This window comes from Passer domesticus, chromosome 9 (assembly GCF_036417665.1).
Source record: "Passer domesticus isolate bPasDom1 chromosome 9, bPasDom1.hap1, whole genome shotgun sequence".
Classification (NCBI taxonomy): Eukaryota; Metazoa; Chordata; class Aves; order Passeriformes; family Passeridae; genus Passer; species Passer domesticus.
In genome coordinates this window covers 33,870,591-33,898,114 of record NC_087482.1, presented here as the reverse complement: position 1 = coordinate 33,898,114, position 27,524 = coordinate 33,870,591, and the positions used below count along the sequence as shown (strand labels likewise).

At 37.6% G+C, this 27,524-nt stretch overlaps 1 protein-coding gene across 18 annotated transcripts in view; it reads left to right on the top strand.

Moving 5' to 3' along the window:
- ERC2 (ELKS/RAB6-interacting/CAST family member 2) overlaps window positions 1-27,524 on the top strand; it is a 421,439-nt gene that overhangs the window by 104,119 nt on the left and 289,796 nt on the right. For all 18 annotated transcript variants that reach the window (XR_010368539.1, XR_010368528.1, XR_010368540.1 and 15 more), the window contains one exon: window positions 26,339-26,506. Coding sequence is in view for 2 of the 18 variants with exons in the window: in XM_064432578.1 (XP_064288648.1) it covers window positions 26,339-26,506 (168 nt within the window). In the remaining 16 variants the exon portion in view is untranslated. The remainder of the gene's footprint in view (window positions 1-26,338; window positions 26,507-27,524) is intronic.

Below are 27,524 nucleotides of genomic sequence, written 5' to 3'. Positions count from 1 at the left end.
TGGTTCTCTGGGAACTGGGAAAAGATTGTGGTTGCTTAGAGCAACTGTATGATCCATCTCCAGTCCTCAGGTCTTATCTAAAGGGATATGATAAGGGCAGTGGTTTCCAGCAGTAGATAGGAAAGCAGCTGCAGGGCGATGCAGGGCAAATGGCAGCCCTCCAGCAGGTGGAAGTCATTAGGGAAGAAATTTTGTACTGTACAAACTATTGTTGTTGGTCATTCCCAGACAAGGAAAGCTAATAACATTTTGGTCTGCATTAAGCCACACACCTTTCTTCCTGCGTGTCTACACAGTCTATTTGTAGAACAGTTTTTGTACAGTCTTGTGTCCTTAAACATATTCATTACTTGCCTTGAAGTGCTTCTTTCTGGAGGTGAAAGTAACCACCAAAAGACTGTTCTAATCCTCTGCTGAGTAAGGTGTTCAGAGTTGCAGTGTCAACTTCCTGCCTAAATAGGATTACTTTGTAATCACCTTGTTGTAATTAAATTAGCATAGTAAATCCTGGAATGAAAGAAGCCCTCCACAGGCTCTCAGTTATTTCATAAGAAGCATTTTATTATTATTTAGCTTAATGGTACTCTGCAGGTTATCTTCAGGTTTTGCTGAAGCAGCTGCATATGATGCAACGGGATGTGAGTGACAGAATCATGTCATGATTGAAGGGAAGGGAGCTCTGGGGCTCATCTGGTCCAACACCCCTGCTCGAGCAGGGCCACCTAGAGCCAGCTTTCCAGGACCAAATCCAGATGTATCTTGAATTTCTCAAGGCATGAGACTCTCCAGCCTCTTTGGGCCACATGGGTCAGTGTTAGTGTTTCCAGTATTCAGAGGGAAACCCCTGGGTTTCAGTTTGTGCCATTGCATCTTGTCCTCTCACTGGGAACCACAGAACAGTCTGGCTCCGTGTTTACAGCCTTCCTTCAGATATTTATACACAGTGATAAGATGTCCCATTCACATTTCTAGGCTAAACAGCTCAGCTCTCTCAGGCTTTTGTGATATGAGAGATGCTCCAATGCTTTAATAAAGCCCTTAATCCTTTCATTTTTTTGTGGCCTTTCACTTGGATGTCTTCAGTATGCCCAGAGCTGGACATGATATCTCAGGTGTGGCCTGAACAGTGACTGATAGAAGAGAAGGATCACCTCTCTAAACCCCTCATGAGCCCAGGATGCTGTTAGTGTGTCCCTACAGGGCCACATTCCTGGTGCTCTCCATTGTGGCCACCTGCACCCCGAAGTCCTTTTCTGCAAAGCTGCTTTCCAGCTAATGAACTCCAGCAGGTGCTTGGCATTGTTTCTCTCCTGGTTCAGGACTTCACCTTTCGTTTCTCTTAACTCCATGAGGTTCATGTGAGCACGTTTCTCCAGCTTGTCAAAATCCCTCTGAACAGCAGCATGACCCTCTGCTGTATCAGTTGCCCTTTCTACATTTTTTCCACCAGCACTTGCTAAGGCTGCACTCTACCCCATCACCCAGATCATTAATGAAGACATGGAACAGGACTGGTTGCAGTATTAACCCCTGGGATGCAGTGCTGGCTCTGCTGGAGTGTCCTGATTCCAGTTGATAGCCAGCCCTCCACCTACCCACATGGTTCTTACAAGCCAGCTCAGGTAGGGCATGAAGCTTAGAAACAACATGTTGTAACATATTTTTTGTAGTTCATGTATCCCTGGAAGTTCATTGGTTTCACTCTATTTGTTGGCAAATTCTACCAGTGTTTGTTATTCAGTAGAATGGATTTTTTGGGGGTATAATTTCATGTTTGGAATTTTAATGATGTCTTAGCAAATTTAGCTCAGAAAAATATTACTGCTTTAAAAGTGTAGTTTAAGTTTGAGCTCTAGCTTGCACAGTTGGTTTCAACAGTAAGAAATGAAGTGTAAGCAGAGTTATGATGATCTTCATCTTGAAGAATACTGACTACTATTGAGGCATGACTAGCAGATTTAGTTGGTTGACATGTGTTATACCAGGTCATCAGAAATAAAAGGGCACTTGAATTTTTTGGATGAGTTTTTGATCAGGTTTCAGGTGCAATGGCAATTTGTGACATAATGTGAAAGAAGTTAAAACCATTGGTAAACAAGCCTAGAAACTAAACACAATATTCTTTCTGAGTGGTGTTTCTGTTGTCCCAGTGATGTCAGTGTTTTGTTTTGATTTCAATATGTTTAGCTGACTTAAAAAGCTATCACTTGAAGATTTTTTTGACAGCTGAAACAAAAAGAAATAAACCCCATATAGCAGTAACTATCACGGTGGCCAGAGTTGGGAGGTCTGAAAATGGTTTGCTGCCAGTAGGAAAAATGTTTGGAAGCAGTCCTTAGAAGGTTCACCACCTCTGCTACGTGCATTTCATTTTGTTCCATTTTTAAGGTCATATATGATAATAGTGCCAAACTATGCAAAATTTTCCTACCCTAATGTATATGCCCTTTGTTTTGATCATCTCTTTATTAATGATGTGAAAACCCTGAGGTCAGATGAAAATGAGCCAATGTGAGGCTAGTCCAGCCTCAGAAAACTGAAAATGTCACTGTGCTCCACAGAGAACTGTTAAAAGGAAGAATATGACACTTAGTGAGGTTTTCCCTGCTGTGTGAAAAAGCTGTTAAAAGATGTTAATTTTTAGATGAAGCCTGGTAGTGTTACTGCAGAAGGAAAGAAGTTAGAGTGAATAATCCTTTTCAATTTTTTATAAAGATTAAAAACAGCCATTTGTATACTTTAAGAAGTGGTAGACAGTACAGTTTTATTCTTTTTTGGACATATTTGCAGTGACTGGTGCTTAACTACTGCCCTTACCTTCAGGAAAAAAACCCATTATAAATTGATGCAAATAAATTCAACTCAGCTGGGTAGCTCAGAGGAGAAAAACATTACTTTCATAAGCATTTCTGACACAAACATACTTTAGCACTTAGTGTATCATTGCTTTAGATAACACACCTGCAAACTGGCAGGTGTGCTATTTGAAGGTTAATGAACTGTGAAATAAGTAAATGTCTACAAAGAAGTTTTTTGAATTGTGAGCATAGTCCTGTCAATGGAGGAAATGGATTAGAAAAATAGGTAAAGTCTGTACTGTAAGTGGATAACTGATGTGTTCAGCATACACATATTAATATAGAAAACCTAATAAAAATGGAGAGGAAGGGTGATTATAGTAGTTATTTATTGCAATCTGCTTTTTTTGGTTAAACAAATCTGTTTATAAAGAAGGGTTGTGAAATGATTGACTTCTTGGCAGTTCTCAGTTTGCATAAAGAGCAAATAAAAGCAGACAGCACAAAATACTTGGAACAAGACTAGAAAAGCTTTATTTTTCTTTCTATTACAATGTTGATATTTGATATTTCTTGAAATGTAAATCTGCTTTTAATTTTGCAACAATAATGGTCTAACTACGGTTATTTCACTCTCACATTTTTGTTTTTCTCAGTTAGAGTTTTACTTTGAAATTGTGTTTTTCTATTGTTTTGTGATTTTTCTTGTTTCAAATCGGGCTGGGCCAGATCTTTCAGTGTGGTCTCTTTGCTGTGCTGCCAGGGCATTGTTCTGGTGGATGTGCTGTGCGTGCGAAGGGAGGATCACCCGTGGCACAAAGCACCCTTCTGGACACCAGGCTGCCATTTGCTCTCTGTCACTCTGCAACTGTCCACTGCTCTCTTGACAAAGGGTTCCACATTTCAAGTGCAGCTGTGTCTCAGGTGGAATGTGCCAGACATTTCAGTTTCTGTGCAGCATTCCCGTTCTGCGCACCCTGTGACTGCTCAGGGAGGAGAGAGGAGCGTAGTGGCAGAGCAGTAAATTCAGAGTTAAGCTGAAAGAACACGTAGGTTAGCAAAATGGTGTATCTAAACAGAAGTAAACTGTGAAGCAATCTGGGAGGATTTTAATTTGTTGTTTTTTTCTTTTGTGTTTATCTGCCTATTGGATTCTGATTTAGAGACTGTTCAGAGGCACATCAAATGTCCTGGTCTGATTTCCAGATCTCTGCTTTGAGCCAGAGGTTGCCACTTGTCACCTCCTCAGGCCCATTTCTGTGACTTTATGGTATGACAAATGAAGCTCTCTCAAATACCTGATGCATCTTATACACACAACCCCATCCCCCTTGACTGAATCCATTCTTCATTATTACTTTGAATATTCTTTCTTCCTTATGGGGACGCCATTATTTTCGTTTGAAAGAAATTGGAACAGAATTTTCTGTGAGCAAAGTGACTGAAAGAGTAGAGCGTTCCATTTGCAGGGCCTGTAGAAAGTAGTGCCCAGAGGCAGGAAAACAAATTTAAAGAGAAAATGGGAAACTAGAAAGAATGGGCTGTGTATTTGGTGTGTAAAGACTTCATGCAATTTGTTTAGTATAAATAGTTTGATGAATGTTAGATTTATCTTGCTGTCAAAACACTTCTTTTTCATCTATTTTATTGAATTAGAGTGAAAACTAAAATGTAGTTCTCCTGCCCACCACCTCAGTTCTTAGTTTCATAGAAAATCACCTTGTTGCCGTTGAAAACAATATTCAGTTAGACAGCTTTAATGGGCTTTTATGACTGAGCAAAATTTACTCTGATGAGATAAGTCACTAGTGGATGGAAATGATTAGAAAAATATTAGTACTGTTAGCTATTAATTTCAATGCTTAGCTCTAACAGGAGATATTTGAAGAGGAACTTGGGTAGGATTGCTTCAAAAATGATTCTTTGTATATGCTAAGTACTGCTTAAATTATGATTGATCTAAAGGGGCCTAGTTATGATCCTTATATACAAGAAATGCAAAGAAAAATGGACTTCAAAGCAGTATTGAAATTTCACCAGGTAGATGCAAAGCCAAGGGGAACACATAAATGTTGGAATTAGCAGAATAACCAGTAGATGTAACAATAACCAGTCTGAAACAGTTAAAGATTTGCCCTTATTGCTAAAGTGATGAAGTGCATGGAGAAGTTATTAAAATAGTTTTGCATAATTTTTGGGTTTTCTGCTTAAGAGACAACTGGGGAAAAAAAGCTAGAGCCACTTAGACTTCTTATTTGTGATTTCCTTTTTCAGGGTGTCCTCTTCCTAACACAGGTAGCAGTCCTTAACTCACAATTGCTCTTAGCCCAAACACTCAAGTGTAGAAGGTGCAAAGATGGATTCTCAGCCTTCTTCTGTCTCTGCTGAGGAAAAAAAAAACATGCTTACAACAGAAGCAGAGTTTAAAATAGGAGTATGGTCCATCTTCTGCAGCTGTGGTCATTCAGAAATCTTTAGAGATGCTTATACTGCCAGTAGATCTCATATGGCTTTTTGATTATTTTCTTGATAGGATTCTGAATAATATTTTCCTTTCGGGCTATGTGATGTGGGTTGTTTGTTTTCTTCCTTTCCCCCTTGTTTAACTTTTAGAAGGAAAGAATTTTCTAGTACTTGGTATCACAGTGGACAATGAAAGTATCAGGATCTGAGCTTCTGAAAGATTAGTGGTTTCAGAGGTAACCTGCTAATATTTAGAGAAGTGTTCAAGTAAGATCAGCTCAGGCACACAGAACTTACACACTCCATGTCCCAAGTGATAACATGATATAATTACATAATATTTTACTTTTCTCTAGTACTTAAAATCAAGTAATGCAGTCTGTGAAAATTTTTGAAAGATTTGTCATTGTTGTAGGTAAAAAGTATTTACAAATTATTCCTTGCAAAAGAAACAGCAGCTGCATTTTCTCCTGAACAGTTTATTTCAGACTTGGTATGTTTTCAACTAGCTGATGTGATAAACTTAATGGAATTCCAGTGTCGTGACATCCTTTTTTGTTTTCTGTTAAAGTCTAAGCTGATTTTTCATTTAATGAATTGGATGAAATGGAAACCCAGAGAGAAATGCACTATGCATTTAGATCACCAAAGGATAACACAGGTGTGGCAAGAGCTGACTTGCTGAAGTATTGGTACTTCTCAGCTCTGCCATGGTAATTCATGGCAGTTAGGCTGTGGTGAATGAAAGTCCTTGAATAAATGCCAGTCCTTGAGGCTGGCACAGATGTGGGAACGATCATCTTGTTTTCAGGTTGTTGCAGGGAGGAATTGCAGTTGTGCACACAGAGCCATGGAAACAGCAACCTGACACTTAAAGAGGAGCAGGGCTAAACAACTCCTGTATGTGGTAGCACCTTGTTAAAAAAATATTAATGTCCTTGGAGCAAACATTGTTAAATATATGTAGTTATTGAGGTGGCTCTGAATTAAATTCAATTAAAACACAAAATGCTTTCAAATCAGGGTGCTAATTAACATAGGCTGGATTTGATTAAGAAAAAGTGCTTGTAACAAAGATACGAAATTTTCTGCCTCCTTTGTAAAGTGTTCTTTTTATATCTTAAATCGTGGAAGTGGTTAATGATGTTAGCAAACTTTTCAGATAACTGTGCCACAGTTCTCTATTTGTTTGATTATTTCCTGTCGTCTTTTTAAAGTATGGCATTATAACTTAGCTCTTCAAACAAATAACTTCACTTTTGCCTTTCCTACAAGAACACACACTTTCTCTTTGCTGACATTAAATTATTTCTATGCAATAAAATTTGTAATACAGTAATATTTTAAAAATAAATAGTAGCATTAAGTGACATTAAATAACTTGAATCTGTTTAATTGCCTTTAGTTATTATCTGTTCTGTGAAATATAAAGAAAAGCTTTGAGCTGCTTCCTCTGTGCTTCTTCCTTGAATGTGCTCTCTTTGTCACACAGAAGATTGATACTCCTCTGGTTTTCAATATTAATTTCTGTATTTTTGAGAAAGAATTATTCAATCTAAAAAGTGATGACAGTACCAAAGTTTGCTGATGTCATTACAGACACAATATCTGGGGGTTTTCTTGCTTTATTATGATCATATTTTTCCTACCTGTGCTCATCCTACCAGCTGTAGTTGAAGGCTACAAATGCAGCCTGATTAATTTCCCTGTAAACTCATTGCCACAGATCTGTCTCTGTTTTTGAAGTTCTTGTTCCCAATCACTGGAAATGTTTCTAGTTTTGCAGAAGAAACTGTGTAAGCTAGAAAAAATGAAAGTTCACAAAAGTGGAAAAAATGGTTTAAAAATGCAAACAAATATTTCTGATACATTTGAAGAAGTAAATTACCAAAGAAGGAAACAAAAGGACATTTTTGTCAAGCATTAAGAATAAATCTAAAGAAGAAAAAGAGTCATTCTACAAAATGAGTGAAAAAAGAGCATGAAATTGTGGAGGGGGGTTGTAGTAGAAGATGCTGTTACATAAGAGCACTGAGACAGGAACATCTGTGCTCATGTATAGAGCTGCTTAAACCGTGTCTGAATCAGTGGAGTTCTGCTACAATTTGTGTTACAAATGTGTTTAAGTATTGTAAAACTAAGATAAAATCCAGGGTTTACAGGTCAAGTATTTAGAGTTTTGAAAATGTTGGTACTTGTGTCAAGTTGGATTGAGAAGTAGATCAGAAGATGGAATAAAATGGATAAGGATGCTTTGGTTTGTGTTACTGCAGTGTTGACCTGGCTGCCTGCTTTAACAGAAGAGGTCAGACTGTATTTGTAGAGGCAAATCTTAATTCTGACATTTTTTAACGTGTGGTGTTGGTCCCTCCTCCCTCCCCACTGAGTAATACTTTTCCTTTAAAAAAGGTTGATTTTGTAGATATTCATAAAGGGTTTGTGAAACACTATTGCCTTCCCTCGATCCCCTTTTTTTCTGTCTTTCAGTGGAAGTAAGTTTGATAGAAGCAAGGTGCATGTCAGATGCTGTTAGCAGGGCTGGCTGGGAATAGGCTGGAACAATGCTGCAAGTACTGCTTTTATGAGGACTCATTTCATTCTCATGTCCTTTTACTTTTGTTTTTCAAATTCTTCCTCAGGTCAAACAAGCATAACAGCTGTTTCTTATCTATAAAGACTGCTTTCTTCCAGCTGCCCTGTGCTGAGATCAAACCCAATCCTTTCAGTACAGGATGGGAAAGACTGAGGAGTGTGTAAATAAAAACAGTTTGGGCTCACATTCACTGCATGCCTGTTTTCCCCTTTCAACTGTTTAAACTGTTGAAGTTCCAAGAAAATACTTAAAATACTTTCCATTGGTTAATTACTTTTATGCTGTATCACTTACTTGTTGTTCTGGACGTTGTTGGAACAACACTAATTTGGATTCTGGAAAGGATTATAGTATTTATAAATACTGTAGAGTTTTCCTATAATCCCTTATTGAATTAAAATCAGAATCTATTGTATCTGCCTATTTCTATAGATTCCTAATCTTTTGCATAAATAATGTTTTTCTGTTTTCCAAATATAGGTACTGTTTGTGGTTTAATTTAAAACATTTTTGTAGCAAAACCAGAGAAAGTGACTTTATATTCCAAAACATTTAGTGTTTTTTCAGTAGTCAGTTTGGAGGAATATTGTCATTGAAATACTCTGCACAGAGGAGACAAATGCTGCCTTAAAACTTAGGAGAAAAAAATAAGAAAATTGTCAGTAGCAATTACTACCAATAGCAATAGGAATTGCTAAGATTCTTCTTTCTTTGCTTTCTACAAGAAGTGTTCATGATGCCTGTGTGCCATATCCAGTGTAACAAAAGCAATACTTTGGTCAGGGGCTTGCATGGAAGATGGATTACTGCTGGAAAGATTCATACTGGAGGCTCGTATTTCACCTTTAAATTTAGATAAATAGAAAAATTATGTAAAAATAAGCAGAGTCCTTACTGGGCAAGGCAGGGAACTGTAGAGAAAGGTGTGCCCAGGTGTATTTGAGCTCCAGAGTGCACTTCATTTATCTTTTGCATGTTTTGGAACTCTAAAGCATAACATAGTACACAGTTGTTAATGGACTCCCTGCTACACTGAATTTCAAACAGAACATACAGTTTTGTGTCATGGTTCCACATACTTTTCTGTCTTTGAATATTTATAGCTGCTTCTTTATTTCTCTGCTTTATGTCAGGAGCAATAAGGTTCCTGAGATGAAAATGTGTGGGAATAAAAGATGGAAATCTTAATTCTTCTCAATACCTAGTCAGTTCCACATTATTTGAGTTACAATAAAGTAATCTTTTCTTTTACTATTGATTTAATTTTTTAGTCAAGTGTGAATTTTATTTCACTCTGTCAGTCAAAAGAATTATTCTGTTTTCTTGCTTAATAGGCACAGGTAATGACTAAGATATTTCATTGTGGAGCGGTTTAATCTTTCTGCATATGTGATACAAGAGAAAATTGGTTTCCTCATACTAAATAATATGCCTATTTTTGTTTTAGGCCAGTTTTATCTTTCCTTGACTCAGGTGCTGGTTGACCTTTCAATAGAAGCATTGGTTTGGTTCCTTGCTTATTTTGAAATGTTGCCAGAAGTTGGGGGGGAAGGGGAGGAGGGGAAGACACGTTCCCTTTATTTTATCCCATTTTAGGATTTTATGCATGATTTCATAACATTGTGGTAAATACAATAGTACATATTTAATACAGCTTGGAGGTTTATGTTTGCAACAGACTGGAAACAATTGACAGTGCTTTTCTTAAGCATAACCAAAAACATTATGAAGTTTATCCAGCCAAGTGTCAGGCCACAAATAAAGACAGGCACATGTGTGGTCAACCTGCCCTCTATTCCTAGGAAAAGTGCCATGGGACCAAATAAACTCATTTTAAATCAGGCAGGAAATCTTTGCCAGACCTGACCTAGACTGTGTGTTGGTGGCTCTTGGCCGTGGCCAGCCCTGCAGCTGAGTTGGCCTCTGAGCCAAACACAAGTCCAGGCCTCTCTGCACTGAGGTGTCAGTGGCCTCTGTTACCTTTTTCTCTTCCAGGCTGATTCTGTGTTCCAGCAGTCTGGCAGCAGGCTGCACTCTGCTTTGTGTCATCTTCTGTCATAAAGTTTGAAGCATGCTGTCACATAGCTAGTGAGAGGATGAGCTTAAATGACGTATGCTTTTCCTGGTCAAAGGATGCTTTCAGGAACTGTTAAAAATAGAGGAGAATATTGTGCTACCATGCATTTTTATAAATGATCAATTTTGTATAATCAAAATCAGTTTTTGTACTTCTCTAATTATGAAGCTAAATGAAAATGAGTGACACAGGGGGGTGGGAGCAGGCACAAGTGTCTGGGAGGGAGACCCTCCCTGAGAATCAGGTTTAGGGTTTAGAAAGACAAAGCCCATCTGGACTTGAATGTAACAAGAGATAGGAAGGATGAGAAAGGTTTCTACAGGCAGAGCAATAGCAGAAGAATAAGGAAAATAGGGGGTCACTGATGATTGGAGGGGACATCTAATCCTAAAGGAGATGGAGACAGTCCAGATACTGAGTGCTTTGTTCACCTGGATCACTACTGGAAAGACCAACCTTCAGCAACCCCAGGTCTCTGAAACCACTACAGAAGTCCAGTGCCAGGTAAACTTATCCTTGATGGAGGAGGATCAGCTCAGGGGGTATTTAAAGAAACCAGACACATACAAGTCCCTTGGCCTTGCTGGAATGCACCTGCAAGGGCTGGTGGCATTGTGTCAGGTACCCTTGGAAAGTGCTGGGAATTGGGAGAGGTTTCTGAGAACTGGGAGAAAGCCAATGTCTTACAAAAGGCAAGGAGGAGGATCCAGGGAATGGCATTGATTACATTGGTCCCTGGAAAGGTCATAATGAAGAAGGAATAAGCCTGGAAGCCATTTCCAGATACATGACAGACAAGAAGGTGATTTGTAGTAACTGGCATGGATGTATGAATTTCTGGGTAAACTCTCCCCAAGAAAAACTGTATTTTTGATGGGTTGCTGATAGTTTGATTTGAAATCTTGTTTCCCTGTGTTTATGTTCATTGGATAATTCTTAAGCATTTTTTATTATAGTATTCATCTTTTGCAGTTACTGGCAAACTCTCTTTTTCAATAATCTTTTCTGTAATGGTTCTAATGGTTTGTAGGCAAGTAGAAGCCTTGAGAGATCATCTTTGCTCAAATTCATTGTTTAAAGGATGGTAAAAGCTCAGGCACACAATAAATTGTCTCCACTTACCTTATGAACAAAAGGTAATTTTGTTCATACAAAAGGATAGCTGGAATTCTGGGACCATCTAACTCTCTCTGTGCATTTCATACTCAATCTACCCAGTTGCTGTGTGCCCATGGGGAAATTCAGGATTGGGCTCTGGGTGCTTCACAGGCCTGGTTAGAGGTTGTCTAGCCCAAGCTTCAGATCTAAGTAGGTTTTAGTTACTGCAGGGTTGCTCAGGATGGCATCCAGCCAAGTTTTGGATACCTCAGGGATGGATTTTCCATAACCTATTTAGATACCTGCTTCAGTAGTCGACCAAGCTTGCGGTAAAAAAAATAACAAAAATGAAACCAAAAATATGTTTTCCCTATGTCAAGGTGGAATTTCCATGTTTCACTTGTCTCATCCCTGCCTAGTGCTCCCTTGAGAAGAGTCTGGCCCTGCCTTCTTATGCCCTTCCACTCTGTAATAATTGAAGACAGCACTGAGATCTTGCTGTGGCTTTTGTCAGGGTGCACAGAGTGGTGCTCAGCCTCTGCAGGTACATTCTGTGTGTCAGTTCCCAACCATCCAGGTGGGACCTTCAGCTGCAGATACACCAAGTCTGAGCTGAGCTCTGAGTGTGTTCCAGAGACTGGCTGCACATCCCCAAGGCATGTGCTCCTGTTCCAGTTAGCTGGCTTTGTTTCCTGCTGGCTTAGCTATTGTTGTGAAGCATTTATTGTTCTGATGCATAACAAAAAGAAGCATTTCTAGAACGTGAGTTTGGAGTGGCAATGTGGTATTCATTCCAACAGTTATTATTAGCCATACATAAGTCCAAGAACTATTATCCACTTACTGTTCTAAGATAAACAGTTTGATGAAAAGCTTATCTTAATATTTGATGTGGTATTTAATAGTTCAGTGTATTAAAAAAAAAACAACATAGTAGTCTGTCAATAAAAAAAGAATCTTTCCCATCAAAAAAAAAATCCTTGTGACAACTGTAGGACAAATATAATTGGGAAATTATCTTTCTCCAAAGAGATGTCATTTTTATGATTTGAAGATGAGGGTGTGCTTTTCAAGCCCTGTCTTGGTCAGTTGCAGGATTAATGGTAGATGGAGTTTCTTGATGTTGTTGTATCTTCCTTGTTTGCTTCTGTTGGAACAGTGAGGAAATGGTGTTGGTGAGCATCTTCTCAGAGAGAACATGCAAAGAAGCTGTGGCAGCAGTTTATGTCAATCTGATAGCACCTGCTGTCACCTGGTTTCACCTCTTCTTGGAGGAGAAAGAGAGCCAGGGCAGGCTGATGTGATTCTCGGCTTCCATCTCCATTTACTGCCCTGAACCCCACAGTCATCTCAAAAGGAACAGGAATAAGGGCATGGCATACTTTGGAGTTCAGGGCCTCTCTTTATTTATTTCATTATTTTTAAGCTGGCTGAAAAGTGTCTGCAGTCACATGCACTTGGGGGTTGGCCAAAAGGGTAAGAATCAAACACAGATTTCAGCTCTGTAATGTTGGATTTTGCCCATCTAGTTCTTGCATGGTTGTTATAGTTTCATAGGTTTAAAATGTAGTGGCAATAGTGCAAAATTTAAAAATATAAACTATCATCATTTAAAATGTCAAATGCAGCAGCTGAGAGAGAACTCAGGATGGCAGCTGTGATGTGCCATATTGATAAATTAAAAAAATAAATTCAAAACATGTGATCTCAGTAATGTGATCCAGATTATGTATTAGAGGGTAACAGTTGTGCGTTCTCAGTGCTAGAAATTTGCTTTGCCTTTGACCCAGTGCCTTGATGTGCAGTAAAGGTGCAGTGGTGCTGCAGAGGGATGAGTCACATTTGTGCTCAAGTGGTTCTAACAATCCAAGTTTGTATTCAAATGAAACATAGAAGTTTGCTTTGTAGTGTAAAACTATAAATATGCTGATTCCATAAGAATTCTGTTTTGTTTTCATTGTTGCATAAGGTGAGGGGACTTTAAGGTATCTAAATTTGAGTGTACTCAAATTTTGGGGAGGTACTTGGTGTGGTAAAGTCTTTGAGTGAGTGTGAGAGCATTTTTACCCAAGTGATGAGAACCTCCTGGACATGATTGACTTAAATTAGCTTGATTGTTTTTTATCAATTGCAGCTGCACTATTTAGCATAAAAATGCAAAACATCCAAAAATCATTTGCCTTGCAGTGTAGTAGAAAGATGGTTTTAGTTAGTCTTTAAGATGTTTCAAATGTTTATTCTACACAGATTCTCTGAGAATGGATCCAGAATATATCCAGTTACAGAGAATTAGTAAAGATATTGTAAATGTTGAGAAAATTAATTAAGGAAAATATGTTGCTTTATGAATGCGTATTTAGGATTTAGTTTTTCTTTCCCTTTAACTGCGTTAGTAAGTTACACACTTCAAAGATATTTGTTGTACTGTCATAATCAGGCACCTGCCATTAAAAGCTAAAAGAGAAAACTGGAAATTTTGTGTGATGTACAATTGTCTGACTTGCTCTCTCAACCAGTGTCATGCTTGAGAGAAATCCTGAATAAATTTCTTGCTAAATAAGATGGGAAAATTTTAGACCAGTGTTGAAGGTTGCACCCCAGTGTTGAAAACTTGACCAGGGAAAGGCTGCTGCTGTTATTTAAAGGCTGTATTCTGTACAGTGAGGTTTGATATATGATGTACATTTTCCTTCTTGTAGAACTATACCTGCACACTCATGATCCTGCCTTTGTTTCAAAGTTTCCTCTTTTTCAGTGGCTTAATGATTTTTATAGCATGTGACCTCTAGGCTGATTAAGTGCATCTTTGTGTTCCTTGCGTGCTTAATGTTGTCTACCTCACAGGAGAAATATGAATATATAAAATTTGCATTAAAAAAATTTACTATTACTAATTGCTGAAAAAGAGCCCTTATTCATACGTAAAATAATAGATTTTGTTAAAGAGTGGGAATACCCGATCTCTGATCTTTTGTGCACTTTTAAATGTTTTTGATGCAGGAGGCCTGTTAAGGTCAAAACATTTTATTATTTCTAGTTTCATTTAGTCTTACATGTTCCTAGGATAATGATGCCAATTTAGATCTTTAGACAGGTACTTGGAATTAAGATGTAGAAAATGGAAAACCATCCAATTAAGAACATACTTAATGGTATAATTTCAGTGGCTGAAGAAATTAAATATGTATACATATGTGTATATAAAATTTAAAAATTTGTATGTATGTGTAAAGAAATCACACAGAAGTGTGGAGACTGCTTTATTTTATCCCTGTGCTATCAGTTTCATACTTGGTTGACATTGAAAATCACATCTATATATAATTCACAAAATAATTTTTTCAGTCCTCTGCTAGGTCTTGCAGTCCAGTACAGAGATGAATGAGGGTAGAAGGTTATATTTCTTCTTGCATAAATAATACAAAGGTTTAGAAAGTTTCAGTTATGGAGGCACTTAATTGCATCTGTTTACAGCCAGCCTGGTGAGGTATTACTGGGGGTACAACACATGCAGGAAGAACAAAGGCTGACTTTGCTGTCCTGAATTTAATTTTCAGGAATGATAGGCATAAACTCCCTGTTTTTTGTAGAGGTAGAAATCAAAGAGGCTAACACACCTATGTATTTAAAGATATGCTTTTGTAATGCAATGTCAAGGTAGATGTAAATTTAATAAAGTCATTAAATTTTACATAGTTGCTGTTATTTGCCAACCAACTTCTCTTTACTTCTTAGAAAACATCCTTACTAAAGGGGTACTTAGGGGTACTAAATTCTTTAAGACAGCTTGGCAGCTGCAGAAAGAAGCATGAGGACTTTCACGTGTCTTTTATAACTTACTGGCTTGAAAGGTGAAGGTTTTCTGAGGGGTTGGTTTTGATTTTGTTTTTTTGCTTTGCTTCCGCTTGAGGGATAGTATTGTGATACTCTTATATGTTGATAAATAAAATTAACTTTGCATAGTGCAGTGCAGGGTCCTGTGTAGTTAACATATGTTAAACTTTACATTAAGATTCCCTTTGTGTCCTGGCATTGTCCTGTTTCTTGAAATGTATCTTTGTTTTCTCAATCTTTTGAGGAGATTGAAAAAAGGAGCAGAATTTCACCCATGTGCGGAATTATCCGTGTCTGGGAAAAAGATTACTTTCAGAATGCTTTCCAGGAAAAGAAAACCAGATGAGGAATACTTCTTTATTTATTTATTTACTTTTAAAATTTTCTTAAAGGGCAGATTTATAAGGCTCCATGTTAATGTCAGCTGTCAGAAATTGGGGAATGAATTTTCATACTCAAGTTTCATTCCTATGACCAGTAAATCTGATTTCATGTATGCTCTCCTTCTGTGTTAACTTATTTATACCCTGATTTTTTTAGCAGTAATATTTGTTTATACATGAATATGCATATGCATGAATATATATGTATCCATATATATCCTATTTATATATAGACTAAAAAGAATAAACTCAAAATTTATCTTCTATATACACAAAAAAGAAGGTTATAAATAATTAAATAGTAAATTCTTAAAAAAAATTAATTTTTCTTCCATATTTTCTGTAGCACATTAGGAAAATAATTTCCACCATTGTTTGTATCTTTATACTTAAGGATAACCTTTGTTGAAAGGGTTGAAATCCTAGAAGATTCAATCCTAGAAGTATTTCAAAGACACCCTTCCAAGTCCAGAAACTTTCAACAGAAGTCTTTTGAACATAATTCATTGAAAAAGCAGGAATTCTGGTGATATTTTTGGAACAAAATCCAAAGTTTGCAACTTCATTAGTAACATAGGATTTAGAACTGAATTTTACCACTCCCATTCCCAGACAGGATAGCAAGCTTGAACAAATTGTAAAAATCCATTTATGTCTAAAATAAAAATATATTCTGATTAATCCCCATTTGATTTGCTATAAAAGATTATTTCTCTGGTGTAGAAAAAAACCTTTTCCGTTTTAGAGAACCACTGTGCATCCATTTGGTTGTGAATTTGGCTAAACTAGGCTAAAGCAGTATCTTTTTTTTGATAAGACTATAATCTTTAAACAACAAATACACATAATTTGTCATTTAGCTGAATCTTACAAGGGCTTTTTTTCATGCTGCACCATATTCAGGTGTTTAAAGTGGGACATGCTTCTGTCCAAGAGTGGTAGAAGTGGTGGAATACTGGCTAACAGAGGAGCAGCGGGGATAGCAGGGAGAGGAAGGACCAGGTTTGCAAATATATTGGTGAAACATCTCAAGGCCTGATACTGCAATGAGGCTTATTTCATATTGCCTTTGCTCAGCTTGCCAGAATTTGGAGGCACACACCTGAGATTGGAGACCCTGGTGATGATCCTGAATTCTGAAGTGAGAAAAATAGATCAGTTAGGGTAGTGCAAAATGCAGGATCGTACCCCTCTGGACAAAAAAAATGGAACTTTATACTAAAAAGATTTAAGTAAAGGTAATAATAGTGTGTCAGAGGATTGCTGTTAGTCACCAATAAAATGTGGCTGTAGAAAATATGATACTAAAATGTATCAGGAGAGAGATTTGTTACAGAAATTGGGGAATATTTTTATGTACTCTCTGAGATCTCGTCTGAAATGCAGTCATCCATCTTCAAGACAGATGAATTCCAGATAGCAGAGAAGAAGAGGAAGGTTAGGGGGATGATCAGGAAAATAAAAGATCCTTCTTATGATGCTAAAAAGGCTCAAATCTATCATTTGATTGTGGTTTCATTTGCAGGAATCATTGCACCCAATTAATTTTGCTTATCACTGTTGTGAACTGGTGACATTCTTCTTTCTTTCAGCTGTGATATACTGAATAAGGAACTGTAATTTCCAGTTCAAGGATGAACAAGTTTTTAAATAGCTTTGATTATTTACATGAGGTAATCTCACTGGACTCTAAAATACTTAAAAAAACCAATCTTGTTTCTACCAAGGTAGAATTGTCATTTTGTGCTCAGCGTATTGTAGCTTAAATGTTATATGACAATTTAGTATTACTTACATGTCATACTCTGATGTTTCAGCAATTTGAGTTTGTTTTGTGAACAAAAATATGTAGAGATTTCTTTCTCCTGTTCCCTTAAAAAATGCAATCTCTTTGTCTTTACATTAGAATTTTGTTCATGCTTTTCTCACATTTGCCTTTTTGAAGAAACAAGATGAAGGAAAGGTTTTGTTATGAAAGAAATTATTTGAAATGTCCATTTTTAATTTTTTTTCCCTCAGCTGAACTTTTTCTTCGAGCTTTTGCATATGGGAAACTTTTCACAGTGGGAATGCACAGTAGGAAACTTTTCACCTGAGTAGGAATACACTGCACTTTCTAAGGGCATTGATGAGATTTTTTGCATAATCTTTATAATAATTCTAACAGAAGTTGGTCTGCTCTGTAGATGCTGCACATCATATTGCAGGTTTCCTTCCAACCTACTATTATAAATTATAATAGCAATTCTTTATTGTTTATCAGGAATCTTGAAAATATGTCACAAGTTTCAGTGGGATAACTGTCATTATGGGACTGTGGATGTTTCCTTGGGAATTTTTGGAAGAAATCTTGCTCCTAAAGGTCTTCCCAGAAATTGCTCATATTTCCTGCTGTCCTGGCTCTACACTTCATCAATTGTTTACTTTTTTGTGCCTTTGTGGAATGGTGTTCCTCTGACTTCTTGCATAAAAACACTTTTCAAATGTGTTAACAAAATGTTGTTTTCTTGCAGCTAAATAGTTTCCTCACTTCCCCACTGATTGTTTCTGTTTCTTCATTATGCTATAAAATATTAGTTTTATTTCTCCAGCATATTTTTCCTTTTAGCAGATAGTACATTGAATCAAGTAGATAAAAAAAGCCTCTGCAGGACATAGAGGGTCTTGGAAATCAGTTGAGAGAGCTGTGGGTGGAAGACTTTGTAGTGAAAAGCCAGAGTTGGCCTGTGCTCAGCTCAGCTGAGGACACTCTGTTCATTTAGTCCCCTTGTCTTGGCTGTCACTCTTGGTTCTTGGAGGTTGCATGGCTCTTTCTCTGAAAGTAGTGTTTGGGAGTTATTTCACTGCTGATTCTTTTCCTGAAGGCATCCCTTACATATCTGACAGTGTAAGACCATTTCTGTGATAGGGATTGTTTTCATATCTGACTTCACATGGCTTGTTCAGTGTCAAGGCTGTGAGGAAAGCAGCACTTATCAGTTTTGCTTTATCTTGCTCATGCAGATGCTATTCTGTCCTGAGGAACTTAGTCCCAGATGGAATATAATTGTGGTAAATTAGTAAACCTATAGCTTCCAGATGAATAATAAATAAATGCAAGATCAAATCTTGTCATGTCTCTGACTTTCTGCTAGATGATCTGGCAGACTGGATTCAGTAAAAATATTTGGCAAGGTAATCTCTGTTAGAAAGTTAGGCAGCCTGCAACTGAAACTTGTCTGATTTCATTCTTGCCTAAGTTTTTATTTTTAATTTGCCATTTAGCCTCTATTGATATCACTGTATTCATGAAAAGATTTAAATTGTTATTTTTATTTCCTTCGTTCCAATCTCAAGCACTGTTTTGCAGTATTGTTTGGGTCTCATTACTTGCCTTAAACTGCTCAAACATTTAAAATATGAGGTGAAGGTCTATAATTTCTGTGATTATTGAAGTTCTTTAGAGTAAAATGCCTTCTCCAGTTCTACCTAAAATACCTAAAAAATGTTACTGCAAAGGTGAGATAAGTAAGGAGTTACCAGTTTGGAACCTGAAACAGTCCTTTCAGTCTTTTGACAGGAGCCTCTCATGAACTAAGAAGGCTTTCCTTGTCTGGAATTCTTATCACAAGCCAGCACAATCTCTGGAAACTAGTTTGGAATTCTGTTTCCAGCATAAAGAAGGGAATATTTTTGCAGTGTCTAGGATAGCCAGAACAGTTGCACTTTTGTTTCAGTAGGAGCACAGTCTGCTTTTGGTTGAGGTGCTTTGTATTAAAAAAATATCAAGCCTTGCTATTTTAATAAATAAATTAATAGATGTAATACATTATTTCACAGAGTAATTTCTTGAAGGGCCCAGAATATCCCTGAATTTCATCTTGCTCCCATGAGCAGGGGAAATGAGCAGGAGGGCTGCCTTGCCTTGCATGGCTCAAAAGCCAGAGCCAGTGGGAAAGTTCTGAGTTCTACAAGGGCCCAGAGGACTGAAGGTTTGGCTTGAGGACATGTCATGAAGGGAAGCAGACCTGCAACTCTTCCTTGTACTCAAGATCCTTATCAAACTAGCTGATTTTTCCTGTTCAGGAGATTATGGAGCCTGGCCTGTTAAGAGAGAGAGGAGTTCACTCTCAGCTTTGGAAACTTTTAGAGGTGAATTTTTAATTAGAAGGATTACAAGTACTTGAAGCTTATTCCCTCTTGTGAAAAATGCAGCACTTTTCAAAGAAAAGGCTGTAACCTGGTTTCTGGGAAAATGTGAGGAGGAGAGATACAAGAGTCAAAATGCCATATTTCATGGAGAAAATGCCGTGTTGTATTTAAAATAAGCAATACATGTTTAGTGTATTATTTTAACCTTTCTTCTCTGTTTGCCATGTTCTTATGAATAAATGAAAATAATGCCCAAGCTGTGTTATGTCACTCTGGAGGCTGGCTGTAGATTCTGGAAGATAAGTCTGTAGTCAAACTGATTCCAGCTGGACCTGCTGCTGTAGGAATGTCTGATAGTCCAGTAGGTGACAAAACCAGGTGCTCCAGTTTCAGAACAGGGTGAATCATGAGGTTCTCTGTGAGATGTGTGACTCAAAAGGTGTGAAATTGAGAGAGGTCGAGGACACGGCTCATCCCTAGAAGCCATAGCACAGGCTCTCGAACTCATCTGGAGAGAGGTTTTACCTACAGGCACCTCCTTTATTCTGAGTAGGTTACAAACAAAAATATGCTTTTTGAAAATCGCACTTCATTGCTGTGTCTACAGTTTTTTAATGACTGAATCCTAGTACTAAAAAAGGTTAAACAGAAAAAGAGTTAATGTAAAAACTCTATCTTTCCCATATTTAAAATTAATGGATATTTACTGATTATTCTTTCATGGAATTCTCCCCATTTTTTTTTTTTCATGAAGCAGTTAAACACTTGACTTTAAAAAAAGAGCACCTTGGCCTTTTAATTAACTTTCTATTAACCTGTAACAATACAAAAAAATTTGAATGTTACTGAAGACAGAAATTTCACAAGTTAAGAGCTTCCAAGATGGCTAGTTTTGCAAATTGGTTTCAAGTATTTTGAATTTATAACTATCATTATGTTGCTAAATAACATTGAATCTGGAATGACTTCCTTTTGCAGTAATTTAAAAGTATTATGATAGCTATAGATTTATAGTGAGTGTAAAAATCAGTGAGGTAAATTCAATGAGGTAAGGTTAGTGCTGGAAGTTTTATTAAGAAAAACTGTAAGTATTAGCACATGACTTACAGTTCCCATGTGTTTTCCAAAATTTGCTGGAACTAAACTGAATATTAAATTCTGAACTTTGGACTAGATGCTGTAAAGCACTTAATTTTAGTGGTAAGAAAAAGTAAGATATAAATTAAAATAAACCAGCTGGTGGGCAGTTGGCTGCGTTGATAAGGTACACGGATCAGAATTCCTTGTGGCATATGATGTTCCACAAGGACAAGCTTCCTACACCCTGAAGGAACAATTAATATGTCGTTTACAGTCTCTGGTTCAGCTGAAACATTTTCTGGTGTAGTTTGACCCATCAGTTTACCAATTTTCTCTTTTAAAGACCATCATAATCTGGACTGGTGGATAAGAAGAATGTAAGAAAAATATTTATTAGTAGAGCTGCCTAAGCTGTTGAGGGTGGAGGCTGGGAAGGTTATGAAAATTGTTGGTGTCATCTTCAAGGATTGAGTCAAGTGATTTTGAGGTGTTCCAGCAATGGGGGCTTCTCCTGCCCTTGTACTGAAGGACTGAAGTTGCTCGTGACAGAGATTCTGTCAGGGCAATGGCACAAGTTTGTTCTCCTGATGGGAGCAGCCAACACTGGCCTGTGTTTGCAAAACATCTCCTGCTGCTCACTGTCTGTTCCCCTGGACTACAAAGTCCTCCCCTTGGGTCAGCTCTTAAATACTGAAGTCTTAGAAATAAAACAGTAAACTAGATTATGCTTTAAAGAATACAAAGCCTATAAACTATCAGCTGAATTAAAATGTGAACTAGAGCAACTTAGAGCAGTAGAGGGCTGAGAATGTTGTTTGAGATAATGCCTAGAAGTGTAATTTTCTTCTGTGAAGTGAAAAAGCTAGCAAGCTTACTAGAGTTTCAGTTTGGAACAGAGTGTAAAGGATAGTAACTGTACAAAATTCAGGTGTTTGCAGCTTCAAAATATTCTGCCTTTTCTGCCTTGAATTTTACATACATCAGAGGTTTTTGATAGAAATGAATATATGGCTTGCCAGGTACAGCTATTGCTTGGAAAAAGATAATCTTTATCACATCAGACTAAAATATAAGGAACAAACATGTTGAAGAGGTAGTTTTCATTATATTTTCTTATTTTAGAATAGGGTTTTTTGGGTTTTTTTAAAATGGCTCTGGAGAATACGATTGGGACACATGATATCCTTTCTATACTTGTAGTTCAGTTCTCATATTTGTAAAAGGACCCATGTGAGAGTATGCTGTCTGTACTAATAATTCAGTAGTTCTATATGAAAAATCAGAGTGACAGCTCTTTTATTCTTGGTTTAAATTGGTTTTCATAGTAACAGCTTAGAACTTCCCCAAGATACATGTGGATGCATAAACACAGGCACTAAGATCTTTAATAGAAATTAGGGTTTTTTTTAATTAACTGAAGATTTTCCTCAAAAGATGGCTGCATAATATACTAAAAGAGCAAATAATAGCCAGAAAATTTCTACAGGGCTGTGGAGCCTGTAGTGATGATGAGGAAGGGGGAGAATGATGGTGCAGAAGGGGAGGAGAGGACTCTTGAGCACAGTGGTGAATATTGGCTGCGATGTGTGCAGGAACAGGGCCGGCTCAGGAGGGGATTAACACTGGGTTGCACTTTTTTCTCATTACCCCTGATGTGGTACTACAGCACACTTAGGACTTCAGCAGGACCTTCAGGTTTAGTTGAAAAAAAATACAGTCAAACATTTGCTTTAAATGTATCTATTTATGATGGTAAAGTAAATAATTCTTAGCAGTGAAACACAGTCGTGCTGCTTCATGTTTTACTTCCCCCTGGAGCTCCTTAGCACTAAACCACTTTCATAAATGATATATGTAATATGGCATCTAAGTAAAACAGTTAACAGTAAGGAACTTCAAGGAATAGACATCACTACTGAAGCCGGTCATGAGTGGCGGGTGATGACATGAAGATTAATAAAGTTTGACTTTGAATTTGGCAATTTTTGCCACTTACATGAACTCTTTTTTTTCCAAAAGTATAACCCAATTCTAAAGTTTTTACAGTGTGTTGTATATTTCCAGAGCAAGTGACAGAGTTTATTGTATTAAATAGTAGAAATAAGTAGCAGCTGAAGAAAAAGAAGTTAGACAAAATTAAAAAGCAATTTACTTGGAGAGGGGTCTTTGAAATACTTAATGTGCTAGCTATCAGATCTGGTTTTGCTTTATTTTTCTTGAAAATTATGGTATTCTTCAGACTGCCAAGTTTTACTAGTAAATATACTGTAAGAGCTTGGAAAAAATAAGTGAAGGACTCTTAAAATTAGATAGTGTTGAGTGAAAAGCCAAAGAGAGGTTTTGTGTACGAGAAATCCTTATCCTTTCAAATATTAAAAAAAAAAATATATATCTGTTGCTGTAAAATGACCCGAATTTAATTTCCTTTCAAATCATATTTAAAATGCCTTAAATGGAAAAGCGGTAGTAACAAAATGGCAGACATTCCTCATGGTGTGCTGGCATGCTCCATCTAGAATACTTCATTGTTGTGTTATTTTTGGGAGATGCGGTTTCACAGTACCATTTGCAGGGAAGAGACAATTTCTTACATTGCAAATTGACCCTGGCCAAAAATGAAGTAGTATATTTTGCTTCTGGTCCACAAGATGAGGACCTGATTTAACAGCATTTTGGTTTTCTGCCATCTGGAGGTTCTTACTTGACTTATGAGATGATGTCATCCACGCTTAGTGCTGAACAGATAGTGAAAGGTCACCTGCAGGTCAGGCTGAGGTAGTTTTGTTTCCTATTGTGAGAAATGTAAAAGTCTTGGTTCGTGGTTTCTACAGGCAGAATGATGACTTTAGGGAAGGAGAAAATGACTGACATAACTGATGCTCTCCTAAATCTCCACTTGGCACTCCTGTGAATAGAAAATCAATCTGCAGACCCAAGACCACACACAGTATGGGCTGTGTATTCCCTCTCCAAGGCTGGCACTGGTCAGGGTCCTGTCTCCACTTTCAGAATGGCTCCTTGCTGTGAATGTTACTTTGGGGATGATATACTTATTCCATCAAAATACGTCATTGTGCAGGTGGGTTTTTGAATTAAATTGCTCTGCTGTATCAGCTTCAAGATGAGAAGATGTAAGAAACTAGATCTGTATTTGGCAGATTTCTTTCTGCCACCCAAGGCTGTGGTGGATATGCTGTGCTCATTCCTTCCCACCTCTTGCACTGTCCTTGTGTGAGTTGGGGTTGATAGGGTTGAGACTCTTTGGCTGTTTCTCAGTGCAATTGAAGCTGCACTTTGGTTATGCTTTAAAGACTCTATTTGAAGCTAAAGCAGGATTTGAGTCTGAGAAGCTGGAGTGGACAGGAGCTCTGCTCCTGTTTCCCACACAGGTTGTCACTGGGTGTTCAGAGCCATTTGCTCATCCTCTCCACCCTCATTGTGCTCCCAAATTTTATTACCTAAAATCCCCCCCATTCCTCAGTTGAATCTAGAGAGCCATGCTGACAGGGAGTGTGGGAAGAAATTTGTGAAGAAGAGTGAGAACTGTCTCCTCAGCCCTTGGGGTGGGGACTGGATGGGCAGAACAGAAAAAATTATTGACACTGCCAGGTTCAGCCAAGCTGGACAAGCTGCATCTGACCTGTGGAAGCTGCTGTGTTATCCCAGCCGCGGGGGAATGGTGTCACAGCTTTGTTTGTCTGGGGATCCAATCACCTGCAGCTCCCTTGACTTGAAGCTTTAGGCTTCTGCCTGGTGGCAGCTGGGAAATGATCCTGGCAGTGGCTGATAGGGAGAGCTGCTGTTGGAGAGCTGCTCCAAGGTCCTGACGAGCTCCTCAGCTGCAGCTGGAAGGCCCAACAGAGATTTCTGTGATTTGACTTCAGGGATTGCTTTCAGCCGTGAAGCAAAGAAGTGATTAAGTATAAAGAAGATGCAGTAATGAGATTCAGATGAGGTCTTTTATGTTTCTAAAAAGAGGTCTGAAAGCTTGCTGCTACTATTATTTCTTGTTTTGTAATTGAAAAAGTCATCTTTGAATCCCTTACTGCACACTGCTTACAAACTAAGAGATCCCGTTACTGTAATATTGTAAAAAAAGTCTTAAAAATAAAGTAAATCTAGTGGAATATAAATCTTTTTTTCCAGTGTATAGAAAGGCAATGAGCCATTTTAAAAGCAGGAAGAACATGCATTTTGAGATCCAATAGATCATCTAAATTGGTCCCAAACCAAGTTTTAATGTGGCATTGAAAATACTTTTGCTTTGAATAAATTTACTGTTACTAAACTCAGAATACACATAAATATAGATTTGATGATTGTTTTGCACTTTGATAGTATTCTGATTAACTAGAGAACAAATTGCTTAATAGAGGAGACCCTTTCTGACTCTTCCATGTGCAGAACTTAAAAATGCTAAGGCTCCATTTATGCTCTTTCAGTTTCTTCCATCTAGCTTTTTATTATGAATTAACCTGTATGAAGTTTGTATGAATACAAACTTTAAACTCTTGTTCTTTATTAGCTAAAATTTGTATGTTTGAAATTTTAGTTAGTGAATCTAATATTTTTCACTTGCCTGACTGCCTGCAGTTGTCTTGTAGATGGAGAATTATTCTAAATTGCTACATCATACATTTTCAATCCAAACCTTGACTTCTCAGTGGTGAGCCTTGCAGCCAAAGAAAGCCATGAGTCCACTTAATGTGAGCACCTCATGGTTCAGAGGTGCAGAAAAAACCTCTGTTCAAGGAAATCTGTCTCTGTAACAAGGAATGACTGCACTTCCTTTATCTTAGTTCTCTACTTTCCATGATTTTTATTAACACTGACTGAATTTTGTGGGTATATGTTGTCTTGCATTATTATATTTACAAATAAGCTTTCCATAATATGAAACTCACGGTGAAACAAAAAGTCTTGGTTTTTAAAAACTTCATATATGATAAAATCTATTCTTTTCTCCCAAATATTCCCCCCCCCCCCCCCCCCCCCAGTATTTTATGCTGAGAGCTGCTCAGCACTTCCTTTGTAGCTGCTTTTCTGAACCAGAATATGTAAACAGTGGAAGTGTTGCTGAAGGCACCAATACATATCCAGTGTGATTCTTGTAGTAACGATGGTTAAAGCCAAGCGTACTCTGTTTCTTTAATCAATTGAGATCTCTGCTATTTTATTACTGTTTGAATTGCATTAAGAGAATAACAAATTTACAGCAAGAAATGAGAAAATCAAGGGTGCTTACGCATTCTGGGCTGTTGGAATTCTTTTGTGTTTTTGGGACGCAGTTTGTGGTGATTGGAGTGGGGCTGGCCCAGCCTCATCCCCAGTGGGCACAGCTGTGAGCAGCACTGACAGCAATGAGCCATGGAGTGCCCAGGGGCACTGACCAACCTCCAAAGGGAGCAGAGGGCACACAGGGGCAATGCATGTGGGATGAAGAGTATAACAGGTTGTGCTGTAGAACAAGAAAGAACTGCAGATGCTTGGAGCCTTCTTTGATGTCGGTCGTGCCTCCACTGCCTTCCTGATACTTTTATGTTTTATTTTTTTCTTCTTTTTAGTATTTTTTTAAAAAAACCAATCCACCAGTGATATATCAAGAGTGTGTTATTTAGAAAAATTCCCGACTATCCCTTATTTTGTTTGATGGGGATTTGTGCTTACTACAGGGGAGTAGTCAGACCCATTTGGTAAGAGACTTCTGAAATAAACACTGTAGAAAAGCGTAACAAGTAAAAAACAGTGTCTTAGAGTTCAGTTTGGAAAATTACAATGAAGAGAAATAAAACATTTCTTAAGTGTGAATAAAGGAATATTAGAAAAAAATATGCTGATGATCTCTACTGAACCCTAAATATGCTTGATTTACTTACTGTAGGTTGATGCCTTGCGGTTACGGTTAGAAGAAAAAGAAACCTTTCTGAATAAAAAAACAAAACAACTTCAAGACCTCACAGAAGAGAAGGGAACCCTTGCTGGAGAAATTCGAGATATGAAAGACATGTTGGAAGTAAAAGAAAGAAAAATTAATGTCCTTCAGAAAAAGGTAAGATCACTTATCACAGATGAAACGATATGTTGTACAACATTTGAGGCACATTTGAAGGAAATACTCCTGTTTCTAAAGTGTATTACTATATTAAAAAAGATGCAGAGAGTCTGTAATAGTAAAATATTCTAATATAAAATGTCTTGCTTTTATCTGTGGGTACATTTTTTATAGTATTATATATATATAATATATCAGAAAAATATTAGATGCTGCAGTTGTCACAAAATTATTGGAGTTAAAGGAAAGTAGTAAAAAATCCTGATGAAACTTATCCCTCAACACAAAGGGTTCCAGTATCCTTATGAACACTGATTACTACTCTTTCCAAATGTAAATAAGATATGTGGGCCTGCTAAAGGATTGGGATACTGTGTTTTTAGCCTGAAGGACTTTCTTTTCTAGGTGGAGAGGAGGGGAGTGGAGAAGGAACCTAAATTAAGTCAGTTATCTGCTTTCCTTGTGGTCTAAAGACATAAAGAAGGGAGGCCCCCTCCAAACAGCCAAATTATATTATTTCTAATTTTCCACAAATTTAACTAACTGCATTTGCTCTCTTTGGAAGTTGGATTTAATAATTACAGTTTTCACCTGGGGGAGTGGGGAGGGAATTTCCTGTAGAGGCAGCTCTGCACGGGTTCTGCAGACAGCAGTAGAGTGTTCATATCCATATCCTTGTTCTCACACTCACCAAGATATTTATGCTACCAGGTGGGTACTGTTTGTGTCCCGTGTGTCACTGTTTATAGAGATACACTTGTGAGCAGACACAGAAATGGGAAAAAAGTTTCTGGCATCACCTATATTTTACTATTCTCCCCTCCTTTTACAGCCACTCAAAGTATGTCTACTCCTCCTTATTCTATTATTATGTAGGTAGTTCATGTTACTGTGGTTTTCCTCCAGGATTCCTACAGGGTTCACATGGTCTAGTTGTGCTTCTGCCTGCAGTTGCTTAAGTACCAAATTTAAAAAGCCAAGTTCTTATTTTCCAGAAGCTGAGAGCATTGTGTTT